General features: G+C 38.0%; 1 protein-coding gene across 4 annotated transcripts in view; it reads left to right on the forward strand.

Moving 5' to 3' along the window:
• Positions 1-17,027, forward strand: part of WWC3 (WWC family member 3) — a 102,865-nt gene that overhangs the window by 55,692 nt on the left and 30,146 nt on the right. For all 4 annotated transcript variants that reach the window (XM_082043027.1, XM_082043024.1, XM_082043025.1 and 1 more), the window contains exons 7-9: positions 4,976-5,125; positions 5,967-6,040; positions 15,218-15,460. In XM_082043027.1, coding sequence (XP_081899153.1) covers positions 4,976-5,125; positions 5,967-6,040; positions 15,218-15,460 — 467 coding nt within the window. The remainder of the gene's footprint in view (positions 1-4,975; positions 5,126-5,966; positions 6,041-15,217; positions 15,461-17,027) is intronic.

Raw genomic sequence — 17,027 nt, forward strand, 5'->3', positions numbered from 1 at the left:
GTTGCTGTATTTGTGTTATTAGCAAGATGGGAGCTTGATCAAAGAGCCACGAGCCTCTGCCACCACAGGGATTTCAGTATAGACTTGCCCAAATATGCTGCAGATATAGAGGGGTGGCAAGGACAAGTCTCTTCACCCAGTCTTCAAGCTGCTATTACCTATGTTTTTGGTATGGTACTAAATTAATGTTGCCATTAAAACATTATTTCAGCTTTCTCTGCTATAGTGTTTCACTAGTATTTTTCTTTTATTGTAAAATGATATGGGTAGCTTGTAATCTGCATACAATAAATTTCAATAGTTATACAATTATTCAGTCTCTAAAGCATTACCCAAAGGTCAACTGATGGACCACAAATCCATGTTCAAGGAGACAAAACACTTAAGTCACTACGAAAAGTTTCTGCCTTGGCTACTTTTAGCATATTTGATATTTTGCGTTGGCCAAGTTTTAATGTGATTTTTCAGTTTTCCACATGCTTGGCTAGTAGGAAATTATTAGAAAGGCAGTTCTTCATGAAGGCAGCGACACATGTTTTAGGAGACTAACTGGTAACTTAAAGACTTGTGTGTGAGAACTTGGAGCAGCTTAACTACTGGCCTTGTTTTGACTCCCCCACTAGATCTTTTTTTTTCCCTTTTTCTTACATTTTCAGTCCTCAGTGGCACTAAATCCAGCTGTAAACAGTGAGATGCCTTGAAAATCGTATCTGTTAAACCAACTTCAAGTGCACTTGCAGTTTCTTTAATTACAGTGTTGAGAGAGCTAGAAGTCTAGGATGAGGCTTAGCCTCAAGGTTTGGGCAGTGCTGGCAGCACCAGGACGTAGAGGCTGTACAAGACAGAAGTGAAAATGAAAAGTGTTGCTATCCCTCTTCATGGGAGTCTACCTGACATACGTGAAATATCAATCTAGGAGGTATCATTTTTGTAACTGATGACAATCTGTTGTGATACCACCTAGTAATAAACATATAGTCCAGGAGAATCTAGAATATAGTTGTTCCATACAAGCCTGGTATGCAAAACAGTTCTGCGTGTTTTGTTGTAATTGTAATAAGGGATTAAATGCCTTAGTTTGCAACATCTACGGTTGTAAAAATTGTGTATTTCTGCCAACTTATTGTGCTCTGCAAAAATATTCATCTTTCTCCTTGATGTTTTTTAAAAATTTTGACGCAAAAAAATAAGTTGTTTTTGTTGTCACCAAACATTTCTGTGCTTTGCCTTTTCATAATTAGTTGAAGACTGTTGTGATGAATTTATTTAGCTTTGTCAAACAAGTGCAAGTTTATTTTAATTGTCTTCCGAATTAATTCAGAATTTGATTTTTAATTTTCTATCAATTGTGAGATTGATTTCTCCTTGAAAATGCTATATTTAAAAGCTATTGTTGGTAAGACAAGCTCTCTTATGAAAACTTTTTTGTTTTGAAATCTGTTCTTAGAGGAGTTCAAAGTATTGTGTAAACAGCTGGGGATTTGTTTCAGAGAAAGGAAATAGACAATTTCTTACTATTTCTTAGTTTAAATCTGGCCAGTATAAGCAACAGAACTAAACATAGTAGAAGTGACTCAGTCTTGTGTAGGTGCTTGGAAAATTGTAGCTGTCAGAAATATGGTAATTGGATTGAGTTGTGTGGGAGGGGAGGCTGATGAGTGAAGGAGAGGGTGGTCAGAGTTAAACTGGGCGCTGTGGTTACAAATAAAGCCACAAATGCAGTGTCACTGCTCCAAGAAGGTGGGCAAACGTTTTATATAACGCTGAGTAATCAAGGTGCATAGCTAGATTCCTGAAAGCAGCATCTATATCCATTTCCTCCCTCCCCATCCCTTTCTTACTTTTGTTTCTGTTCCAGTATGTCCATATGCTTTTAAAATGTTGTCCTTTATCCTTAGGAAGTATTGGAGTTTGGTGGTGGTGTGTGTTTGAGGTTTTGTTTTGTTTTGTCTTTTGGTGTGTGTGTGTGTGTGTATTTGTTTTGTGTGTGGGGTTTTTTTTGTTCTTGTTTGTTTGTTTGTTTGTTTTTTCTCCTTTCTGAACAATTAAATAGGCTAAATAGATAGGAACTGCACTGAAATTGTATGTGGTAGGGAGCTCCCAAATCAGATAGTAACAGAGCAATGACGAATTGGCAGTGCTCATGTTTTTGAGTAGCTTTGGGCTGCTGTGCCTAGAACTTCAGATCCATATGGTAGGCTCGTCTGGCAGTTTCTGTGCGTTTGCCATCAACCATCCATGAACCCCAGATTAATGATTGATTCTTTCATGTAGCTGTGCAGGATATTGCTCCCAGCAGTTTATGTAAATTGTTTCTATCTACATGTATGCTAACTCAGGTTGTCATTTTCTATGTTAGAATTGCTGGAGGCTGTGCTTTCACTCATCCAAATAGGACTCAAAGGATATGTTTATCCTAGAGCATAGTCACCTCTGCATGTAGATATAAGTTAAGGTGATGCTACATGGTGGTTGCCACCAGCCAAATACTATGTAATTTTTAAGTAGTATTGAGGTTTCAGCAGCTGTGCCCAGCTAGGAAGCATGGCCAGCAGCCAGGCAGCCCTTCACTGCCTGCCAGGGAGATGCTGGGGGTGGCAGGAGCACACTAGGAGTGCATAAAGTAGCTGAAATACGAACAAAAGTTTAGATATAAGTTCTGGCATCAGGATCTTTGGTGTCGTGTATGTCTGTAACATAATACGTGTTAGCTAAAGGTGCCAGATGGGACAGAGCTTATATAGGAGGAACCTCAGGCTTTCTGGATCCTCAGTTTTTGTTCATGTGACTGGCTCGGATTTACTGGGAAGAGGACAAGTTAGATGTTTGATGTTTGTTTAGCTGTGATTGGAAATCATTATTTCCATGTTATGAAACCATTAGAGATCCATCTTGATCCTCCATACAGCAGGAGACTGACAGGACTGGATGATTTCCAGTGAGTTTTGAAGAAGAAAGTTAGACAGTCTGCAATTTTCAGTTTTCATAAAGGGGAAAACATTCCAGTTTTCTTTTTGCCATGTTGTGGAGCAGTTCATTTTGCAGCAAGTCTTGGAGGATAAAGGAACACTAGCTAGGGGCTTCTCAGCAAAATAACTTGAAATTGAATTCTGCTGTCTCAGAACTGAGAAGAAACTGTTTTGTTTGTCCTTCATACTAAGATGGCACAGTTCAGTTGGGACATGGCAGAAGAATTGTTGTCTTTTGGGGAGCCAAGACAAATCAAGCTCCTGGAGGCAAGCAGAGGTATATGTGATATATGCATAGTGAGGCAAGCAGCGATAGCTTGGTCCCACTGCTGGCATGTTTGGCGTTTCTCTGTACTGTCCTCTGTCCCTGCCAGTGCTGAGCACAAAATCCCAGCCCTACTCAGACCTTGTAGTTGTACCAGCAGACGGAGGCTGAAGAGGGAGCAGCGTGTGCTCTCCAACATGTGGGGTGTACCTGCTTCTCCCCCTGCCTTTTACCTAATAGGAAGGGCAAAGTGTTTGTGATTGTGGGGGCAACAGGGAGGAGCACAGGGCCCCCTGTCTTGTGGCTTGGGAACCTACTTGTTCATCCATCCTGCACCAGGCTGGGTGTTTTCCCTCTTTTTTAATGTCTAGTGGAGGGGAGCACGAGGGCAGGTTTTGCTGGCTGGTTTCAGGCCTGCTGCAATTCCTACAGGTGCTTCCCAGGCTTTGAAACCACAGCTTTTGTCTTCAAGGTGGCCTTGCTGTTCCTGTGAGCCGCAGCCAGTGGCTGTTACACAGGTTCATCTTCTTGATTCCATTAGCTGAATTTATTGTAAGAAAAGACAGCATTGATGTGTCCTTTTGAAGCTGGACTTTGAAGACTTGAGAAATCTGGCAGCTGGATATGGACAGTAACTGGGGCTTATTGCAAATCAGCAGTTGTCAGAGCCACTGAGATTGCTGAGAGGGTCAGTCTTTTCCCAGTGCAATGTTTCTGATTCTGTAGGTTAGACTCTGGAGTAGGCAGTTTTCAGAGTTTTTGTGTGTATTTTTAGAACCAAACGGTTTGATTATGTTATGGTTTTAAAAATTGATATAGCTCTTCAAATTTCTGGGGTTTTTTGTTTGGTGGGGTTTTTTCCCCACATACTTTGATTGCCCCTTATCTTCTAGTGAGGGGAAAGTTTTTAATATCTTGTTTTAAAAAGTTCTTTTGATGCATAATGCTTAAGGTCTCTGTCATAAATGACAGCACTGCATGGTGGTTTTGTTATTGATAATACATTATCTGTAATTTTTGAAAGAGAGAGAATGCCAGTCAGAAAATAAAAGCAATGTTAACTTAAAGGATTTTTAAGAGCTGCCGAGCAAGCTTGTGTTGTCAAACAAGTTATTGTTATTATTTTGTATAATATGTTTCTGTTGTGCTCCCCATTCCGCTTACAGACTGCTTGAGGTCTCTGCTTTATCCTCCCGGTTTGTGTCATTATCTAGTCATCTCAGAGATGTCCCTTGCTTAACCCAAGGTGTAAAATATCTCTTAACTATGTGAACCTTGGGTAAGGGAGCACAAGGGTGGAATCAACTGTCATAGAAATACAACACAAGGTATTCATCAAGTTGGATGTGATAGCAGTAGTGGCTAAGAAATGTGCCCTGTGCCGAACATGGCAAAAGGGCAGGTGAATCACATTTGTCTTCCATATCACCTAGTCTGAAAGCTGACTGCTGCTAGATATAAAGAACTGTAAGCCATACAAAAGCTAAAAAATTTATAGATCTAAATCAAGTAATTTAAAATTTGTTTATGGTTAGATGCATCTTTTAAAAAGAAGAGTTGGTTTCAAAGCAAAGCTTGTGCATGTTAGTAACACTACAATGAATTTTACTTTTTGTAAATAGCTCTTTATAGGCAAGCTACCTGTTGCATTTTTAAAATATTTTTGTTAGTTTTCCATTAATAAATAAATCTAAAAATCAGGGATTTTTTTAAATTTTTTTAAAAATCTCTTCTCCCGTAGAGCCTGGCCAAGTTAACAGATGGATTCAGGAATAGCTGTTGTATTACAGATTCCCTGCAGGATGCCCAGCACAATTCTAGTTCGCTCAGTGACTCCTGTTTACCTCAACAACACTGCGATGCTTGTTCTCAGACTGACATCACTGGGGAGGTATGTGTTCCTACGTGAGCCGCTTGCTGTAGAAAATAAGCTGCTATTGTACTGTAGTGATGCATCGTTATTCCCTGGTTTAATTTAAGAGGTGTTGGCTGTAGGAGAACAAAAAATCCAAAGCGATATTGGTGGCAAGGGAGTTGTTTGCTTATTGTTTCCAGAGCGTGTGAGTGGCGCTCATGAGTGGTGGTGGGCTTTGTGGTTCTGCCACCAGAGCATGGCACAGGGACATGATGACGTGGTCGGGGGTCATTGACAGGTAAAATCAGCTCCTGGACTCAGCCAGCCCAGCTGAGCACTTCTTGTGTCATCACTTTGGTGATTGCAAGTTCATCTCAGAGTAACAGCTCATACCGAGGTGTCCACAGACCTCTTCTTCAGCTTATGTTTTTGTAATAGTGTTTAGAATGTACTATGATCTAAGTACTGGGTTGACTCATCACAGTACAGGGAATGTAATCTGAATTACTTCTAAATAAACTATACATAAAATAGTATCAAGTAGTAAAATATTTCAATTAAAAATACTTTTGTGTTTTAGGCTTGGATAAAGTTGAAAAGCCTTACTGTTCATCAGTGCTTCTGTTTCCTAACCCTTGATTTCAAGGATCTTAACTTATTGAAAGGGCTCATTTATCTTCAGTATTTTTAGCAGTTTTGTATTTCTGAAGCATAGAATTCATTTTGATTATGTTATTGCTTAAAGCATTGAGGTTTTTTTTAATTGACTTCCGTAAGGAAGACTAATTTATCCCTTCCTTTATTACAAGAGTGTTTTTAAAATCTCATTTCTCCTTCTTTTCCTCTCCTTTCTCCTTGTTCCCCAACTCTACAAAAGTTTGGGTTCGATGACAAAACAAGACTTGTAGACAAAGTAAGACTGAACTGGCAATATGAAGAGGCCAAGAAAAGGTAATTAAAGATTTTATTTATTGTTATTGTTTTCAGTTTTTATTCTTGTGATTAAAGTTTTTAAAGCAGAGCTGGAGCCAGCCTCCCAGCTGAACTGTCTTTAGGAAGAATGATTTACTTACTGTTGAGTAGTTCACAGATAATAAAAACTTAGGTAAACATAAGACTTTATCATAAGATTATTATGTTTGTTTGCAGAGATAAAGCTAAATGTCAGCCCTGTTCTACACTTGTGTAAACATAATATTGCAGTAGTTTAATTGAACTGTTTTACATTTTCCCCCCTTCTTCTCAAACCTCAATATAAACAGTCTTTTAATTTACACTTGGTTTATATCAGCCTGGCTCTGTCAGTACATTCGGAGCTTTGCATACCTGTGTTCTAAGTTCATTATACTGAAGTCATGAACTCAGTGTGAAGAAAGAATGCAGAAATTCCTGTAACATAAATGAAGATGTTCAGAACAGAACATAAGAGTACATGAAAATAAATGTTGAGATTGAAAAAGAAAATCTGACAAAGCTTAAAAAAAAAAGTAAGTTGAAACAGAGAAACTCTTCACCAAGTCCTTCAATCTAATTGCTTATCGTAAGTATTTCTTTTGTGAAGGTCAGTCTTGCAGTGTTTTTCATGGCTTTGTAAAAATAATCTGTCCTTATTTTGTACTATTTTGGAAATATTATCTACTAGTATAGTTTAGCATGTCCTCATTTAACCTCATTGTTTTCAAACCATTTGCCACATATTCAGGAAAATAGTGTAGATATAGATAATGACTTGAACACAGTAATTTTATGCACAGACTATTTTAATTTGTGCTGATGTAACATTCTCTTATTAAAATTGACTGACAGTTAGAAGGATTCTATACAGTTAACTTTGAAAACCTTAGTGGTTTCTTTTTTAAGTTTGGTTTTTTTTTAGGATTTTTATTTTTGCTTTTTAATTTTTTATACTATTTTGACAGTATTTGTCTCTCAGAACAGGGGTTAAAAAAAGTTCAATACTTTTTGCCTCTTTTTTTCATATTATGGTGACTATTTGGGGGAAATTGTAACGCTGTCATGTGTCTTGGCAGGGATTGGAAGCTTTATAGGCAATTTGCCATTTTGTTGTTCTTGAAAAATTTACCCACATTTGGATGCAATTCAGTCTTTAAAAAAAACCATGCAAGCATGTTAGAGATACACAGCTAAATCTTCAGGATTTGTAACTGGAATAAAAGTTTGCGTTGTAAAATATGGCATGTGAATATCAGTTACTATTACCTAAAAAGGTTAAATAATTGGGGGGGAAAAAAAAGGCAAACCAAAAACCTGTCAGTGTCCTGTTTGGTCAGGTGCTTAACCCTGAGCAATTAATAGTCCAGTGATAGTAATTTAGGTGTTCATCACAGTTGCTGAAAGAAAGAGGAGAGAATTTAGTTCTTTGCTGTTTAGTTTAGCAGAGCCACTGGTGCTGTGAGGATTGTATTAAATGTTTTCTGACATACCTTTTCTATGTGCTTTTCCAAAACAATTCTCTTTTTTTTGGTGTTATTGCAAGGAAGAGATATAGTGGTGAGGTGGTTGGTTGGTTGGTTTGTTTGTTTTTGGTAGCAGAAGCATTTCTCATCTGGAAATGCCGAACATTTGTTTGTACCTAGAATGCAGTATTTCTGAACATCAGAAGTGAGCTGGGGTTTCATGTGCAGAAAATCTGGGTAACTAACCTTCCAACTAGAGGATAGTAATTGCAGTAAGGGTAGTTTTGCTGTCCCGGGATAGCGTCTCTGACAATGGTCTGTTATTTAGGGAAAGCATATTAGTTACTTTAAAATAGTGGCCTTATTCTGCCCAGTATGTTGCACGGAAGTAATCAGCTTTCGGCTTTTGAGTGGAACTGCACAAAGCTCGTTGCCCCTACCGGTTATCTCTGTGGTTGCATTCTTCATTTATCATGCATTCCTTCCCCTTAGCTTGCTGGCATTTCTATAGGGCTTTTGTCTCTACTAAATATCTTTGTGTTCGTTCTCCCTTGGCTGGTGAAATATCTACTGTTAGTGCACAGTGTGGGTGATGGAATGTGCTGCAATGGATTAAAATCTACAAAGTAGAAAATTAAAATGCTACAGTATGTCACAACTGTAAAGCAGTATATTATGACTACTTGCTTGTCAAACAGGGTGTGGAAACATATAGCAAATAAGCAAAACAGACAGACTGTTTTGTTTCCACGTTTTAATGGGAGACTTTAAAAATGTACTATAGGAGAAAAGTATGTATTTTCCCATAAAGGAAAGCAGGACAAAAAGCCCCAGAAACTGAAGGGGAGTGTGTTGCATTTTAGTCACTCTTGTGGATCTTGCTAGATCATAGAGATCTAGATACAAGCAGAATATTTGCCATATGTTGTAAAGAAGTTTTAAAAAATGTGTTCTCTGTATGTGGTGTCTTAGCAAGTAAACGCAGTGTTGGGATTTCTGAATGAACTGTCTTGAGGAATTCAGCAGATGAGACCCAGTGATAGTAGAAAATTTGGCTTATACTCTCCAAATATTTCTCTTCCCTCATAAAATATAATGTGATTTTAATTCCTCCTTCAAAAATCTGACTACTGAGTGGTTTGGCCTTCGTATAAATTAAGGCATTCACAGAGCTTTTTTTTTTTCCCCTTTGGTTTCCCACTGGAAGGAAGTTGGATAATTTGCAATTTAATTTTTCCCATGGGTGTATCTTCAGATGTTGTGAGCTGTGGGTTCCAACATCTTCAGCATGCTGGGGAAGAGGCCCCTGTTTCCAGTGTCTGGTCCAGACTCTGGGAGGAGGCATGGAAATTCTACCTTTTAACCCGCCAGTCATGCTGAAGAGACGCTCAATCACTTTTCTTCTGCTCTTTACTCTTCTCTTCCCCCCATTATTCCTAAATAAACTGTACCTTATTTCCATGAAATTTCTTCTCTCTGATCTATCAGTGTGGCCTTTCAGAGAAGCAGGAGGGAGGGAGGATGGTCTTTTTGAACAAACCAGCCCCAAGCTGCCTGGATAAATACCGTTTTCAGTTTCAGTTGCTATTTTGGTGGGACCACCTCTCATGAAAGCATTTGCACACTGGAAAGCATACCCCTCAAGCACAAGTTGTGCAGTTCAGTGTAACAAGTACGTGAGTTGTATTAGCAAAGGATCAAGAAATGTCATTGCTGTAGTGCCTCATAAGTATATTAATCAATAGATGAAAAATTATCTCTCCAATAAAAGGCACTAAAATTGTTAACTGTGATTTTTTTTTTTATGATGATCCAGTCTTGATGGTAGCTGACTTTAACGAACAAATATATCCAAGCATCTTCAACTAGTTTACCTAATTTGAGTGCAGAAGCAACAATTTGTTTATACCTTCTGTTAATTTGAATTCGGATATGTTATTTTTCTGTTCAATTGTTTAAATCACACAGTGGCTGTCAACAGATTTATTTTAGCCTTGAAAAAAGCTGCCTCGTCAACTGTGCTTAATATTTCTACATTCCCTTTAAGAATGTTACTTCTTTCTTTTCAGTATAGTTGCTGAATAGTAACTTTGTTGCAAATTTGTTGTCTCATTACCCAAATTAATTTTTAGTTCCGCTTTTAAAAGCACTAGCACAAGCAGAAGTGTGTCAGTGCAGTGTGTGCCTGTACTGACAAAATACATGTTGGTTGGATATTAACATTCCAGTACTGGTACAATAACATGGTCAAGTATTTTCCTGGTAAAATTCATCTTGTGTAGGCAGGTTTCAAAGTGAAATTCAGTGGATTTGTATGATTTATTCTGCTAAAGTAATCTGAAAATGTGATTTAGGAATGAAGTAATTTGGCTGATACCACATAAATACCTGGCACAGGCATGTCAGCCTAAATCTCCTAGTGTCAGCTTTTAAACATAAAGCTTTTTCTTTGAGTTATAAAGAGAGATGAGCCATGCTCTTGAATGTCATTAAAGGTTTTGTTGTATGAGTTTACCTGTGAATTGGGTAAAAAAACCTAATTCCTCTCCTCCTTTGCTTTTAGCAGGCTTTGCAGTTTTCCTCAAGGTGAATACATAATTTTCTCTGCAAAATGCCAGTGTACTCTAAAGGTTTCACGAGTGTCCTAAGCCAATTTAAGACCTCCTCGTTATTGAATCAGGCTGCCAGGAAGGCTGGATATTCTACAGAGCGCACTCGAGTTGTCCGCCCAAGCCACAGTGGCACATACTTGCAGGAGCAGCCAAAGTAGACACAGAGGAGAAATTTTGTGAGCATTTGGCTGAGTTCCCGAGCTTCTTGTACTTTCCATTTCTTTCTTCCCCTTTCTCTAGCCTTTACCCTCTTTGGATATAAATCATAATCCACTCTCAAGAGGGTCGGTAAATACCAGAAATTACGGAGTTTTTGCACCTTTCATTATGTGTCTTCAGTCCCACAGCCACCTTCTCTGAGGATTGCATGTGGGAGAAGTTCCCTGTTACCTGAAGTGGCAGAGAACAGGGCCCCATTATAAGCCTAAGAAAAAGAGTAAGGTGGGCTGATTTATGTTGATCATCTCTGTATTTTTGTCTGATCTGAGCCACTATTCTCCTCTAAATCATAACTGTGGATTTTTTTTTTTTTTTATCCCCACTGATCTTCCTATTCTACAGGTAACGAAGGCCTCAGCTGTAGAGTGGTCTGATATGTCACCTAAAAGTCTAGGCATGTAAATGTAAGGAGGCATTGGTTTTTTTTGTTTTGTTTCTTTTTTGTTTCTTTTTTTTTGTTTCTTTTTTTTTTTTTTTCTTGGAAAATTCAAATAAAGTAAGTTTGAAGAACTTGTTTAAGCTAGGAAGACCAGAACTTGTAGTTTAGGAAGTGCCAGCTGTAGGATACCCATAATTTGTACCTTTAATGAGCATGAGTTAGGACCTTTCTATTCCTTCTGAGTATTTTTCTGCCCAAGACATGCATCTTATTCATAATCCAGTCTCTTATTCATAATCTGAATAAGAGACTGGACAACGCCCTCAGACACATGGTGTGAAATGTGGGGTTGTCCTGTGCAGCGACAGGAGTTGGACTCGATGACCCTTGTCGGTCCCTTCCAACTCAGGACATTTCTATGATTTTAATGGTCTAAAATTCGGGTTCATTGTAATTGTGAATCAGACATTTCGTGTCACAAAAAAGTGGGTTTTACTTTCATCGCACTTCTCATGCTATGTATTTAATAAATAACATCTTCTAAGCTGAAATGTTCTTGAGCTCAGCAGTATAATTTCATTAGTGCTGGGTTCAGGTAGCGGTCTTGAAGATGAGGTTTTAGACACTAACAAAACCTGTTGGGTTCCTCAGATGTTTAGAATGACGAAAGGGTTGCCCTGTTTTGTCTAAGGGTGGGGTTGTATAGAGATATAACAATTCAGACATGCTATAAATTCTGAAAATACATGCTTTTTTCCCCCATGAGGTAGTTTGCGTAGTAGTGTCTGTACTGATCTCCACCCTCATGCTGTGCCTACATTATCCTGGGCTGGGCATCATTCTAGCTGTAATACGTAAGTATGGCTGTTTCAGGGCAAGTTTGCCATTTCAAATTGGTGTTTACTTAAGATCATCAGGTTAAACCTTTGTCATCCCATCTGTATCCCTCTTGCTTTTCTGCTTGACAGGAGCTATTATATTCATCTATTTGAAATTTTTCAATACTGAAATAAGCGGCGAGTCGGTCTGCCTACCTAGGAAACCAGTCATTTGATACCACCTACTCGAGGGTGGAATGCAAGCTCCTCAGCGCTTGTTATGCAAGGATGGGAATGGGCAAAATGCCTGGAATGTTGATGGCTCAAAATTAACTGTTTTTTTTCCCCGGCATATGTTAAATTGCTATATCAGTAAGGACCTCAGTGTCTGACATCAGGCCAGTTAAAAGTATTCTTTTGTGGTGACTACACTTTAGAAGTTGTATCTTATAAAATACCCAGTAGAAAGGGAAAATGTGTTTGAGAAACAGAAGCTTTGCAAAAGATCCTAAATATTTTTTTTTCCCTTTAAATTGCAACCTATGTCAAGTCATTGATTTATTTAAGTGAGTTTTTAAGCTGGGTGAATATATGCACTGAGTCTCAAAACTCAGAACAGACACTTTTTTGTAACATGAGCAATGAGAATGGCTGGTATAGTACGGGTATAAAATCTGGCATGGGCAAGCACAGTGAAATTGCTTCTTTATGCATTTATTGTGTTTGAAGGAAAGCTTGTGTTGGGAGAATCCAAACTGCAATTACGGAACATGACTAAGAGGATTTTTATTATGTTTTTAGCAGAACGGAGCACAACTCCTCAGATATTTTCTTAGGTTTGAGTGAGTAAGACCATAAAAGCCTTAGGGATGTTTTCTAGCCAAGGAGATAAAACTTTTAAAAGTTTATCACTGGTAGCTTTTTGGAACAACTTGCCATACAGAGGAAGTCCTCCAGGGAAAGCAAGCAACAAAATTCCTCCAAAAGTTTGGTTCGTTTGCAGGAAATGCAGGTTGTAGAATACTGGCCTACTGGATTCCTGCATTATGTAGTGTTTTGCAAATGCGTTTTCTTTGCTTAAAGGGAAAACATAGAGACAAGAAGAGCTAGCTGAAATGCTAAGAGTGTCAAGGGAATCAAAGTAAATACCTAATCACATTTTGGAACTCTTCAGTGATACAAACCTTTTCCACAGCTGTACTTTTCCTTTTAATAACAGTATAATCGAGTTACTCTATGAGAACTTCCTACTTTCAAAGCATCATCATAACAGAAATTGAGGGGAAAAAAAACAAACCTCAAACTGGGATCTCATACACAAAGGGAGTTACGTGCTCTCAGCAAGCTCAAGAGTCTAAATTAAAACCTCCTGTATTGAGGGTTGTGTTTTACTCTAGGCTGAGCCGATTTGGGTTATCTGGTGCTGAAAGGGGGCATCTGACCTTCCCCTCTTGCCTCCATTAGCACTTATTTGCTCCTATGGTCAGCTTCTTCACCAGCTCACTCTACCTTAGAAAAAAAGTTGGCAAAGCAATTGTGTTAAAATGAAGAAGAGGGTGAGTGCTTCAGCTGTCTTACAAAACAACCTGGAGACTTCACCAGGCACATCTCCTCTCCTTTCATCCATGAGCTGTGTAGGAGCTTGTGAACACCATCACTCAAACACATCGCCAGGCCTCATCTGATTCATACTCGCTTGCCAAGCTGTGATAACCCAGTTGTACTTGAATTCTGTAAATCTGCTGAAAGGACCTTGAGTCCCATTTGTTTCATTTGGCACTGAACACTTGAAAATCAAGCTGTATATGCCTTCAGGAGTGTTTACTGAATATTTAGCGGCCTGGGTAGGAGAGAGGAGGGATCCTGACTCTGCTCGCTCTTCCTGGCCCTGAGGTTTGGTGGATGGGGCGAGATGTTCTTCAGGAAGCTGCATCTGGAATTCATACACAATAGCTGAGGCATGAAATATGTCGACTGTACGTATCGATTCACAATGGCGCTTTCAGTAGCTACTGGCAGGAAGTTGGTTATTAATGCAAGGAGGAGGAAATGGTATCGAAGGATTTGATAAAGTATTCTGCTTTAGACTAAAATGTAATGTAATATCCAAGGTCTTTACTTGCTGTAAATGTAATCTAAGGGGAAAAAAAAAATCTATTTGACAAAATTAACAGTAAAATTCCTATTCATATATGAATTCATTCATGGCAAAATGACTTATATTCACATTTTATTTCCCTTCCCCTGATAATACGATAGCTAAATACTTTCCAGATGTCAGGATGCAATAAACATTGCATGAAGTTTTGTTTTCAGATGGGGAAAACTCATGTCGTATCAATGCCTTTTCTTTTATTCTTAAACACATGTTAGCACACTGTGGGTCTTCTGTTTGCTTGTTATGTGCTTTTTACCTTGCTTTGTTTGTTATGATCTTTTTTTTCTTAACAGGTATTTTGGAAAAAAGATTACTTAAACTAGCTTACCAAAAGAATGAATGCCTTTCCCAGTTTTATGGCTGGCTTTAAATGTGTTTTTATTTATTTATTTGAAGGTTGATAATCTTTTATGGTACACCAAACTTTGAATGCTGCTGTTTCAAAGTGAAGATGAAACTGAGGTGTACAACTACATAACTGTTCTACAGTTCTTTAGTTTGGAGTGTTCAGAAAGCTAGACTTTTTCCTCTATTTACTTTTCATTTTAACTGTAACTTAAGTGTCTAAATTGCCCATTGTAAGACAAGCATAAATACTTAGCAGTAGAAGTGTTCTCCCTTTTATGCTTATATACCTTTTAATTTTGCCAAAAGAAACATTTATGAAATATATAGCTTTAGCATTCTTTGTAGTATTTATAAGAGTTTGAAATTTGTTTTTAGCAGAACATTTTCTTAAAATGCCAACTGCGGAATTATGCTCACAACTGTTGTTTTGTGTAGTGGTTCGGCATATTGAGAGATAGGAAAATATTTTTGGCTATAAAGCCTACTACGAATCAAGTTAAGTTATTTAATTGCTTGATTTGATGATGGACCCATTGAAAGCCACCTGTATTTTGTAACCAGTAAATGTTTTCCAGATATATGTGTTTGTTTTACGGACAGCTTATTTTTTCTTTAAATTCTGTTGTCAGTCAGGACTGCCTCATACTTTCAGCCCCTTAAACCATTCTTCTACTGAGGTGGGCCATGAATATACAGACCTATTATCACTAGATAAGCGTCTCCCCTTCATGCCCTTTAACTTCTCACTGTACTTTTGAAATCCCAAGTTAAGATCTGAGAGTGGAAGAATGAGGAACGAAAGGATGTTCAACTTTAATAAACTGTACAGGCAGCAGACTCAAGAGCTCTAAAATATGAATTGATTTATTACATAATGAGAAAGCTGTGAAGACAGATTTTGTCCATGTGATAGATAAAGGTGCTGCAGTTTTTAAACAGCTGCACACTTAGGAGCACTTGCAGTTCTTTAGTGTTTTAAAAATACACAAACAAAAAAACCCACCCCAAAAACCAGAAACAAATAATCCTTCCGAGCTTCTCTGAATTTTCTTGTTTTGAAATTTAGAGGAAAAAAGTCACAGAAGTCAACAGGCTTTCACCTTTTGGTGTTTTTCCTCTTAACTGTCCTCATCTCTGTCACTTCTGAGTTTTGAAATATATTTATCTTCTTTTAAAGAGTTTCGAATATACAACAGCAGCTGGCCTTGCTAGACAATGAATCCTGGCCAGGAATGGCTGAAGCGGACAGGGACCGTCTTCAGCTCATCAAAGAGAAGGAGGCTCTTCTTCAGGAGCTGCAGCTCATCAGCCAGCAGAGACGATCCCCAGAAGACATTGCACGTTTGGAGGAAGAAAAAAGGCGCTTGGAGGATGAAATTCAGCGGGCTCGAGCAACCTCTGCTCATGGGGCCACTGAAAGGTTTGGGAACTCTAATTTTGTTATCTGCTGCAAGATCCATATAGGTAGTTTCAAAAGGAAAAGTAAGGAATTCCACTGTGTTTAAGAAACAACAAAAAAAGTACATCAGTAAATTGCATTCAGAAAAGGAAGAGACTGCTCCTGACTGCCATTATTTAATTATATTTTGAAGTTTTCTGAAGGAGAGTTAAAGTGATGTTGATTTGTTAGTTCTCCTTTCATTTATCTAAAAAGTCTGAATAAGAAGAAGAGATCAAAATAGTCATAAAAGCTGGTTGGAAAAAGTCTGAATGATATTGTCTGATGATAGAGACCTGAGTAACAGTACCTGGAGCGTGAAAGATTTTCCTTTTATTTTGCAGTGGAGTAATAGTTGTCTCCAAAAGCAGCAGAACAAAGATCCTTTCCTATATTTGGTTTCTGCCTTATAACAGAAAGGTTAAATTAATAAGTTTTTCCTACCTTTTGTATACAGTTTTTCCTTTTAATTTGCAATCCAGCAGTGGGAGCACATCCCAACTCTGACATTTGGGGAAACATAGTAAATAGAGTCATTCTTGAAAACTTAAATATCAAGTTATATGTAAAAACAAAAAAAAAACCCCAAACGATATTAATGGCAACACTGTGTTTATTTCAACATTGCCCAGTTTTTCCTGTAGCCAAATAAATGGACGAAACCTCTTAACCTCTTCTTGTTACCACAGACTGCTTCCAGTGACAGCAAGAAAGTACTTGCTATTGTTTCCCAGACCCACTTCTTTTAAATAGTGGTAAAATGCCAGATTTGACACTAGAGGAAAACTACATGAACCGGCTTTAATGTGATCTGTGTAAAGCTTAATATTTACATAATTGAGACACTTTTAAAATATTTGGAAGTGCCTTCCATATAAAAATTTCAAGAACTTAATTTCCTTTGAAAAGGCTTACTTCAGACAGTAAATTCAGGCAATAAAGAGAAAGTTCTCAGGCAATAAAGAGAAAATTCACAGCCAACCAACAGTGCTGTGTTATATATTTTGCAATTTTTGCAATATTGTTACATTGGCTTTCCAGCTTAAACTGACAGAAAAGGGAGTTCACTTTACACGGCAGTGTAGTAAGTTTTATTTGTTGGTTTTGGGCTCTAATGTTAGGTAGTTCATACTATGTTGGCAAGAAGGCCAAGCTATTTTTCCATGTAGTTCATGCTGTGGAAACCAGCGTTCCAATGTGATACTTGATATTTCAAATGCTAGCAAAAAGTTGAGTAGAAGTTAGAATAATATTGAAGGGCACTCTCTTTTTGTATAACAAATTGGAGGAAAGCTTAACTATTAGTAGCCCTAATTTGTTTTGGGCTCAGGAATAATCAAAATCATTCCTAGTTCTGCTTTTCTCCTTCCACTTAATCGTGAAATACAAAGAAGTTTCCTCTTTAAATAATTGCCAGTTCTGTTCTGTTCCTGAGTTTTAAAGGCAGTGAGTTATGTGCAGATCAGAACTAACTTAAAATCTGTGTGACAAAGGTGGTGTGGTTGTGGTTTTGTGGGGTTGTCTCTGTGTGGTTTTTTTTTTTTTTTTC

The sequence above is a fragment of the Streptopelia decaocto genome, assembly GCF_964273445.1.
Source record: "Streptopelia decaocto genome assembly, chromosome: 1".
In the NCBI taxonomy this organism is placed as follows: domain Eukaryota; kingdom Metazoa; phylum Chordata; class Aves; order Columbiformes; family Columbidae; genus Streptopelia; species Streptopelia decaocto.